Source organism: Camelina sativa, chromosome 9 (assembly GCF_030686135.1).
Source record: "Camelina sativa cultivar CO46 ecotype springtype chromosome 9, ASM3068613v1".
Lineage (NCBI taxonomy): Eukaryota > Viridiplantae > Streptophyta > Magnoliopsida > Brassicales > Brassicaceae > Camelina > Camelina sativa.
The window spans coordinates 22,167,255-22,178,073 of NC_141888.1; the positions used below are offsets into that span (position 1 = coordinate 22,167,255).

The following is a 10,819-nucleotide window of genomic DNA, read 5'->3' on the forward strand; positions in this document are numbered from 1 at the left end:
GTGGGTATCTTAGCTGAACTATTCTAGATTGGTGTTCTTGGTTTAAGGCTGTTAGAATTACATTTTGAAGTTCCATTTTGATTGTGGTTTTCATTTGAAACATATGGAAATGACGTCTTTGTGTGTTTCGAAAGACATATCAATTCGTCTCTTACATCACAATTTCCAAAAATCTTGGTTTTCTTAGTTCGTTGCTTTGTGTGTTTTAGTTTGGAATAATCTTTGTATTGTGATGGTTTTCATTTGTAATTTCGGATTGGCGCAACTCTGAAATCGTTTCATTTCTTTGTATCACTTCTTCCAACAAAACCTTATCTTCTCTAATAGTAAGCCGAACAAAAACAACTTTTAAAAACAATTCTGCAACTCTTGAAATAAATTATACAACTGAAGAGTTTTGATTTTGAAGCTCACACCCCTATATTATTATTTCTACCCCTGGTTGGTCTCGTATCCTTTCTACTACAACTTTTGAAATAATTCTTATGAACACTTATACAATTAAAGAGTTTTGATTTTGAAGCACAGATACGAGTGACATAACTATTTCAATTAAGCATGAGCTCAAAATAAAAACAACTTCGAATAAGAATTATCTGATGACAGACAGTAGTAGATAACCTGAGGAATTCATTATGCAAAAAAAACGACAACAAACTCAAGTCTAAACAATGGCATTCGAGAGAAAAGGGTAATGTTCTATTGGTGGTATACTGGTATGTGTAGCTCTTCAAGGTTTAAGAGCAAGCAAGAGACCGAACCTTGGGTACTTGTCTAATGTCTTGGTGTCGAAATCACCTGAGATAGTCACTATCGATTTCGTGAGGACCTCATGCTGCAGAAGAGCTCCAAGCTTACCGTTACTGTTCAGCTTAGCTTTCACATTCGTCAAGTGATCAACCGCATACAATCCACCAACAGTTACTGTGTTCTCGTTCGTTGAGATTTTCCTGAATACCTCTCCAACTACTGAGCTTCTCTTTGACTCATCTAGGTGATAAAGATGAGAAGCTTTAATCGATTCTCCTTTATCTCCCCTGAAAATTTTCCAAGAAAAGATTCACCAGATCATACAAATTAACAGCTCAGTAAAACTTTGATCAATAAGAGCTTTTTTAGTCTTACAGTATTATGGAAGCACATTGATCAGGCTTTGTGACACTGATTCCGACGTTGTACTTTGTGAAAGTTCGAGATGTGGTGTCATATCCAGCTTCAGCACCAAACGAGATAGTTGGTGAACCTAGCGTGGCTGTTACATCAATTAGTGGGTTTTGTTGTAAAGCTGCAGCGGCTGTAACTGTTGCGTGATCATGGAAGTATTGGACCTCCAGCTGTAAATATCATAGTAAGGCTTTGTATTCAGAATGCTGAAGAAATCATTATAACCTTATTAGGTAAAAGAACTATAGATTATATTACCTTACTTGAGTTGTAATCAGGCACTTTAAAGGAAGCAATGGCTTTTGTCGATGGGAGGATCTCAGTGAACGTGATGGTTGTCAGAATCTGGCCAAGTGAAAAAAATAAAAGAAGAGGTGAGAAACATGGTTTTACTTCTTCCAAAAATCAAAGTTGTTGAGTGAATAATGTTAGAGACTATACTATACATTAGAATCAGTGTCGATTTTGACATCGAACAAAGCGTTTCTGTACTTGTACTGTGTGGCAACACTAGCAGCATGTACTAATAGGTTGCAACCAGCAGAAGATAAGGGTCAAATAGGTTGCAACCAGCAGCAGAAGATTCTTCAGAGCAGTGGAAGTAAGAGCCTATATCATAAAAACAGCAGAAGATAAGGGTCAAATAGGTTGCAACCATTTTTTAGTATTATATTCATTCTACAACAAGATCCATGTGCTTCTGAAAAGCCACAAATGAAAAGACAGAAGTACATGCCAATTACTCCAAGTCACAGATGAATCAGTCTCAGGAGCAGAATCAAAAGATACAAACCAGATTGACTTCTAAATTCACTCCATAACCAAACTACTAAAGACTAATGCCATCCTAAACTTGCCCTGTCTCTCAGAAATGCTCAATAATTCACTCGCTGGCCAAAACATAAGCTACGAATTCATAAAAGCGAAAACAGAGTATCTACGAAGAACATGAATTTAGATAACCCAAAACGTAGACACATTGTGAATTAGGGGGGACTTACGACGCCGGTGATACTGTTAGTGGAGATACTGAACTTCTGATCGGTGCTGTAATCTCTCGTCAACAGATCTTAACACACACACACAAAGAAGAGAACACACAACACAAAATCAGAAGCATCAACACTTGCACATTAACGCACTAGCGAGCGTCTCACTACATGGCGATTGGCGATATCGACAAGAAATATAAACTACTGGAGATGAAGAATGGGAGATTCTGATACCCCGATGTCGGCGAATAGTCCCGGACCTTTACTCATGGTGTCTGGTGATCGGAGTCTCGGAGAACCCAGTTTTTTTCTATTACTTTAATAGTTAGATAGAATGATTTGTTACAGTTTAACAACCAAGGTTTCGTGGTGTAGTTGGTTATCACGTCAGTCTAACACACTGAAGGTCTCCGGTTCGAACCCGGGCGAAGCCATCTCTTTCTTTTTAAACTTTTTATTTCTCTTTTTCTTATTGACGAGAGAGTCCATTAGACTTTTAAGATGGACTCATTTATCTAAACCAATAGTGGGAGGATAAACATTATAGTTTCTGCGTGAACATTTTTTTTTTTGTAAAAATTTGTAAAACACATGCATCCTACAACAACACTAGAGACCAATTTCGATGTTTTTCTAGAAATCAGACAATGGTACTGATGGAGATTGTGAGAAGACATAAACAACATCATTAGTTCATTACCAGAGTGAGTCAAGACAACCCAACCTGATATTGTCTCCAGAGATGTCCCAGACATATATATAAGTGGCAAAATAAGAAAAATGAAGTCTGCTCCACATTAAACACAGAAAATGTTATTGTCCAGTTTTCTAACAATTGCTTTAAATATTATGGTTTCTTCTGGTCCTGCTCCATATTGAGATCCTTGCAAAATTGGACTTAGAGGTATATATAGGTGATCTCTGTATATTTATTTTCATTTGACGTCGTATTTGCATGACTTGATATATTGAAGTATCAACATTTTCCAAGGCAAAGCTACTGAAACATTATATTAAGAGATCCGCTGAATTATATTCTTCTAAAGAGGTCAAAACAGAACACTGGAAAAAGGATCGTATGAGGGATGTTCCAAAATCCAAACTAAAAGCCAATAGAAATATCTAATAAACCATTCTTTCACATTCGTAAGGTTTCTCCCAATTGCAGATCTAATAAATAATTCTAAATCACATGAGAATACTAATCGAGTGTCATTTATACAAAAAAAATAATAATAATAATAATTTAGTTGTAGATTTTTTTAATCCATCTATATATTATTATGAGAAAAATTACATTTCTCAAATTTTTAATAACTTAAACTTTGAATTTATGAAGAAAAAACATAGTAAATTTAAAACATTTTGAAAAATACATCTCTCTGTCACTAATTTGGACTCTTTGTTACTCAATGGTCCATTCTAGAGCACTAAATATCATCATCCCATGCATGCGTATGTATATCCACTTCTTGTCTATCGAACTCAAATTCCTCCGATCTTCATGTGTCATCTAATTATCTCCTCTTTATTTCTCTTATCAGATCTATACTAAATCGGGATAGAAAAAAAAAAAACATGAAAGAAACAAAAAATCAAGGAATGCCAAGTCTCTAGACGAAATATTTTTAAAGATCACAAATTCTTTTGGTTGTATAAATAAAGAAAATTAGTTGCTTATGAAGTGGGTGGTGTCACACACAGCCATGTCGCCTGACCCTTAAGAAAGTGTCTCGTACCGTCTATTTTAAGTCTCCACCAAATCGTACCAGTTCCACCATACACAACTAACCACGTGTCCCCCAACCAAAGAATCTAACCTTCGTCCAACCAATGAAAAATTGACAGCTCGTCAACGACCCAACGCCACACATCACAGGTGAAAAGATTCGCTAACCTGGCCTAACCTTTAAACTAACTCCGAAGATATGGGCAAACTCAAAAACTCCCATCTAACACCTGTCGCATGTTTATGCTTTCCTGTTTTTAGTTTATACCTTCTAATAGTATGATAAATTTATCCTCTCAAAAAAGTCAATTTTGTGACTTAAAACTACAAAATCTATAAGTTACTGTTATTTTTTTACAATCATTTTTTTACAATAATAGTTATATTATTGTAAAAAGTAGTATGTGTGTGGATAGATGTTTAGTTTGAATAAAGTGTTTTTAAAATTGACAATTCGGATAATAAATCCTTGCCAATTAAAAAAAGGAAGAAGAAGAAGAAGAAATTGAATTAAGCTGATCAGCTCATGATTTGGACTGCTACCTATCGACAAAATTGGCACAACTTTGATAAGTACTTTAGTTTTCCATCTTTGTGAATGTGTTACTTTTTTCGGCTTTTCAATAAAGTTTGATGTTAGACTCTTCTAATAACATATATATAGTTTACATGATTTTTTTTTCCCCACAGCACATAATTTTTAAAATAGGCATTCTTAGATTACGCATTATTAGTAAGTAAAGCCGGTGGCCACTGAAAAGATAGTTTTTTCCAGACTTTGATGTATATTTTATTTTATAATATTTTCCTAGTTTTATCAAAAGATCAATCCAAAATAATATTGATGATCATATATTCATCATATATGTTAGTGTTGAGAGTAGAACAGCTCGAAAGCAAAATAAAGAATTATAAAATTTAATTAGTAACATATGTACTATATATATGAACTTGAGTATCTCTCTCATCATCATAATTAACCGGTTTAATTACACCAACATAACTGATAAAATTAACCCCAACATAAACTTGAAGTCCCATTTTTTTTTTTTTTTGTCTTTTTCTTTACATATATTGGAATGGATTTAGTTCAATTTTATCTCTCTATATATAAAATAAAATAAAATATATATGAAAATTAATAAAGATGAAATAGTAGGATGAGATATTAATGGTATGGAGAAATAAGAGAAGAAGCACCACTTGATCACTTAGAGCCCACGTTCCCACTCTTAATCACCCAAAAATTAAAACAAAGACGTGCTCACATCTCATCTCACTCCCTCACCAGCTCACTTCACTCTCTCCATCTTTTTTTTTTTATAATCATCTCTCTCAATCATCATTTTTGATCAAAGAAAAAGATCACACCATATGGCTCTCGACACTCTCAATTCTCCCACCTCCACCACCACCACCAACGCTCCTCCTCCTCCTCCTTTCCTCCGCTGCCTCGACCAAACCGAGCCCGAGAATCTTGAATCATGGACCAAAAGAAAACGCACGAAACGACACCGCACAGATCAATCCAACCCTCCTTCCGAAGAAGAGTATCTCGCTCTTTGCCTCCTCATGCTCGCTCGTGGCTCCTCCGATCATCACTCTCTACCGTCCGATCATCACTCTCCTTCTTCTCCACCGTCCGATCATCAAAAAGATTACAAGTGCTCAGTCTGTGGCAAATCTTTCCCGTCTTACCAAGCGTTAGGTGGACACAAAACCAGTCATCGGAAACCGGTTAGTAATAATAATAACGACGACGGTAATAATAACACCAACGGCTCCGTTACTAATAACGCAAATATTACTAGTAACGGTTTGGTTGGTCAAAGTGGGAAGACTCATAACTGCTCTATATGTTTTAAGTCGTTTCCGTCTGGTCAAGCATTGGGTGGTCACAAACGGTGTCACTACGATGGTGGTGGTGGTAGTAACAGTAACATGCCTAGCCACGGGTTTGACCTGAACTTACCGGCTGATCAAGTTAGCGATGGGAAAAGTCAACTCTCCGACGACGAAGTTACAAAGTCGGTGTTGTGATTATTATTATTATTATTATAATTTTTACCGATCGGGCTTAGCTAGCTAGTGATCGATCATTAGCTGAGTCTTGTGTAATGAAAACGATTGGAGTGGACTATTGGATTATTTTAAATTTCTATTTTACGTATACGAAAAGATAAAATCTTCAAATGTTTATTCGTTGTTGGTTTTTGTTTATAGAAAGTAAAAAAAAAAAAAGAAAAAAAAAACAGGGAAATATTTGGATTTATTCTTAATTTTGTTTTGATAAGAGAGAATAATAATAAAAGCTACTATTTCTTGGAAATTTCCTATTGATTTTTTTTTATTTGTTGAATTTTTCATTTACTACTTCCGCAAGCAAAGGAAACACACTTCTGTGAATCTGTCACTCCCCAGCTTGAAGTGATCTGTTCCTAAGGATTTAACTATTCGACTAAACATTTTTAATATTTAAATAATAAAATTTTCTATTTTGAAACGTAATTTGATTAGCAGAAAATAGTATTAATATTGGGTTATGTTAGTATTAATTATTGTGAGTAGTGATAGATCGGTTAGTAGTACCTAACGAAGCTAATCCTTAAGTGTCTTGTCGTCTTTGATTACTATTATCTTTTGATTGGTTGGCACACACACTTCCCTCCACGCTTAAATTATTTTTCTATAGATCTGTATTATTTCGTTTTCACGAGTTTTACGAGTCTTTTAGGATTTATAATTTGTTCCGATAAGAAAAAATATCTTACACGTCCAAATCGATCCCAGTTCTTTATGTGTCTTCTAAGAAAAAGAGTAGTTATGCATCCCCAAAAAAAATGTGGATATTGGGTATTCACTAAATTAAATGCCACTATATACAGACAAATATTTTCTGTGACACCAAAAATTGATTTTTATAAGATGTTTTCTAAAATATAAGGGGCGGGGGGGGAGGGGTGTATTCAACTTGACATTTTAAGTGATTTGTGTGAAATTTACAAATTCTATGTTATTCAATCATGGATTTTAAAAAGTCTATTAAAATTCACTGTTATTGAACTGATGATTTAAAAACAAATTCTATGTTATTCAATCATGGATTTTAAAAAGTCTATTAAAATCCACTGTTATTGAACTGATGATTTAAAAATTTACTTTAAAATCCATTAAAATCATTTGTTATTGAACTGATGATTTAAAAATCTACTTTAAAATCCACTGTTATTCAAAACAGTTTTGTGGATTAGGATTTTAATAATTTTTAGGATTCTAGAGGATTTTAGAGGATTTGTTTAGTTAAAAATACAGAAATCCAAATCTCATAGTTTTAGGTGGGATTTGAAAGAATTTTACAGAAAATCATATGAACTTCCCTAAAATCTATCAAAATTCTAAATTTTCTAAATCCCATCAAATTCTCTAAAATCAAATTCTCTAAAATCATAGTGTATCGGTGTACATAAGATTGGTTAAATTAAACATAAAAAATTATAACTATTAAAATTAATCTAGCTTAGGTTTTGGCTTGGAAAAGACTAAAAAGGAAAATGATATTTCGAAAATAATGAAGGCAAAAAAAAAACATAATAGCGCACTAGAAAATCAAAGGAAAACTATGTCGTACACCTTACATCTTATATAAACATGTGCAAATAATTAGTATAAACTTTGGTCGTTTTCCCATGTTTTTTCACGACTGTGTTCATATTGTTAAAAACTTGAAATTTCACAAATTTGGGCATATTGTAATTTGAAATTTAGTAAGGCCTTACAAGAATGTTAAAGGCCTAAAGCACTCCAACGTTCCAATGATATCCAAGGTCCCGTTGAAATGGTGTTAATGTACCAAAGACTCATTGTTTGGAGTCTTTGGACCATAATAAAAGTGTAATATAGCCCATAGTGATAGTGTGTCCTCTCTTATAGCTGAGAATATATATATATATATAGCCCAATTATATTGAAATCAGAACTCGATGGAGATGTCGAAGAAAAAATTGAAAAAGTAGAACTCATCGTAAAACTTTGACAATCAAAGAGGAAATGTTGGAGCACTCAATAAATGCCATTTGTGGAACCTCTCTTTCATCCATTTCTTCTCTATCAAACAACATCTCAATAAGTGTATTGAACTGTAAAAATAGTTTGTCATGCATTTTTTCGCTTTCATTACAAAATAAAGCTAATTAAAAACAATATTTGTTAGGAATAACTTCAAGTCTCCAGGAACTATATTTGTAGAACAAAGGGAACAAATCAAAATTTGTAATAAACATGTATTATAGGATTCAAAATAGAATAATTGCTGTAAATAGTTTTTAGTTATGAAGTAAAACACAATAAAACCAATAGTTGACTAGTCGAGGTAGCGTCTAAGCGTCTGTTTCGAACATTTTGTCGACCAACTTTGTGGCGTTTAAGTGTGCTGAAAATGTCTAAGCAAATAAACCTTAAGAACCCATAATTAAGTTCAACGAATACTTCTGCGTTCTTTATTTAGTAATTAGTACTAATGGAGTGAAGTAATTGGGTGAATAAAGAATTATATAGAGATGGCTGCATTCATTCAGTGGAAATATGCCTAATTGGAGTGTAGGTAAAGGACACCACGTAAGCAATGAACGGCGCCGTTTACCGCATTACTATTGGAAAGTATGTAGAAGAGAAGACATTTTTGATTTATTAATATATATATATATATATATATATGTTGTAGATCTTTCGTTCATCACATTTGATTTTGTTACTAAATGTAAGGAGAAAAAGTGTTTTGATTTTGCTACACACGTGAGTCAGCAACGCCTCTATCTTTCTTCTAAAACATTTTTTCATATTAAATTATCAGAACCCTTAAGGTCGATTTAAGGGTCATATAGCGGATTTGTTTCGTTGAAGGGTCAAGATTAGACTTAACCCTAAACAAAAACACAATCTTATTGGTTTCATCACTATATTCTATATATATTGTATACAAAGTATACGTACTGCATGATGATCCATATTTGAAATCGTATCATTGGGAATATTTTAAGATAGGCAAATTTAGGTTTCACGAGTAGATGTTTTTCTTTACAAAAAACGCAAACTTATTACTGATTTTTAGTTGGAGATACGACTCTTGAGGGGTCATTAGCCCAATGCATGTTAATCACACTACATTTTTTGGTTGAGAAAGATATATTACTAAATGAAAACTTGTGAAATCCAAAAACAAATGTCAACAAACAAATAAACACTGGATCAGATAGAATTGAGAATTGCATATCAAATAATCGAGATCGTTCATGCATGACGCAACCCATTTATAGAAATTTTATAAAATGAATAGAAGAAAGAAATAAAATATAAAAGTAGAAAAGAACCAATGGTTGAGGAGGCACAACTATTCGCGGAGACACGGAGCCGTTCGCACCCATCACCTTGGAATCTCCTCTCTCTCTCCTCATCACCAACTAGTCAACAACCACACACACACCATTTCTTTTTTCTTTTTATATCTAACTTTCATAATTAACTTTTTTTTTTCTTTGGGCAAAATCTCAATTAACCTACCATAACAAAAGTACAAAACAAGAAAAAAAGGGTTCATATTCTTGAAGTATATAACATAAGTTTCTTATGCAAAATAATGAGTCGGTACACAAGATTTTTAGTTAGTACAAGGAAAAGTAAACGATACCAAAATACGGTAAAAAAAGAAATGAACATAACATTTTTGTAAGTAGTAATTTATTAATGGTACACCTACATGGTTATTGATCAAAGCTATTGTAATTTAACAATACAAAATAATCAGTTTTTTTTTTTTTTGCACTAATCATTCTATTTTGTAGGGTTGTTTAAACTTGATTATCCAATTAAGATAAAATAAAATCCCAAAAGCATGACCCATTCCTTTACTCAAGTATCAATCTATCTCTCTCTTACTCGCTCTCTGTCTATATATATTAACATACTCTTCCTTCTTCTCCCAAACATTAAAACCCTTGTCCCACTCTCTCTCTTCCTCTCTTACAGCAAATATCTTTTTCTTGTACCAAAAGCAAAAAAAATAAATCATCTTCTTGAATCTCCAAGATTACAGCAAAGAAAAACCCAAACCAACATTAAAAGTTACTACGATGAGTTGCAATGGTTGTCGAGTTCTTCGAAAAGGTTGCAGTGAGAATTGCATCCTCCGTCCATGTATCCAATGGATCGAGTCACCAGAAGCTCAAGGCCACGCTACCGTCTTCGTCGCTAAGTTCTTCGGCCGTGCTGGTCTCATGTCTTTCATCTCCGCCGTACCCGAACCTCAATGCCCTGGTACTTAAAACCAAACCCTCTCTCTCTCTCTCTCTCTCTTCACCTTTTATTCCACAAACGACGACGTTTTTATTAATCCTAAGGGTGTTTTGGACTTTTTAACAGCTTTGTTCCAGTCTTTGCTGTACGAAGCTTGTGGAAGAACTGTGAATCCGGTGAACGGAGCCGTCGGGTTGTTATGGACGGGGAACTGGAATATCTGTCAAGCGGCGGTTGAGACGGTGCTACGTGGCGGTTCTTTGAAACCCATACCGGAGCTTCTCAACGGCTCCGGCGGCGGATTCGCCGGGTTCCCGTCTCCCACTTCCGACGAAGCTTCGGAGATCTGTACGGAAATGCTGAATCTACGAAAAGACGATTCCGGCGACCGGAATATATACCATCACTGCCGATTCTCGAGCTCTAGAACCAGATCGACTGCTTCTCCGCCGAAACGGAGACGATTAACGTCGGAACAACCTTCGTCGGAGCTCGATCTCTCTCTGATCCCTACTTTTCCGATTAAAACGGCGCCGTTCAAAGAGGATACGCCGTCGATGTACTCAGAGGATTCCGTTACGACGGTTTCGTTCCGAGACAACAGCGGAGGTGATCGGTACGTACGCGGCGGAAGAGAAACGGCGAA

General features: G+C 34.7%; 2 protein-coding genes, 1 non-coding gene and 1 pseudogene across 3 annotated transcripts; 3 read left to right on the forward strand and 1 right to left on the reverse strand.

Annotated features, from left to right (window-relative positions):
* Positions 1–567: 567 nt before the first annotated feature.
* LOC147938508 (mitochondrial outer membrane protein porin 2-like) lies at positions 568–1,715 on the reverse strand (the record flags this gene model as incomplete). Its single annotated transcript, XM_087465659.1, has 4 exons — positions 568–1,037; positions 1,126–1,334; positions 1,423–1,509; positions 1,611–1,715. Coding segments are annotated over 4 exons (708 nt in total), but the record flags the coding sequence as incomplete, so codon positions are not given.
* Positions 1,716–2,516: 801 nt separating this feature from the next.
* Positions 2,517–2,590, forward strand: TRNAV-AAC (transfer RNA valine (anticodon AAC)). Its single transcript has one exon. It is a non-coding gene; the product is annotated as a tRNA-Val (tRNA).
* A 2,506-nt stretch (positions 2,591–5,096) lies between these two features.
* LOC104711521 (zinc finger protein AZF1 pseudogene) lies at positions 5,097–6,084 on the forward strand (annotated as a pseudogene).
* Positions 6,085–9,783: 3,699 nt separating this feature from the next.
* LOC147938509 (LOB domain-containing protein 38-like) lies at positions 9,784–10,819 on the forward strand (the record flags this gene model as incomplete). Its single annotated transcript, XM_087464321.1, is given in 2 exon segments — positions 9,784–10,194; positions 10,300–10,819. Coding segments are annotated over 2 exon segments (704 nt in total), but the record flags the coding sequence as incomplete, so codon positions are not given.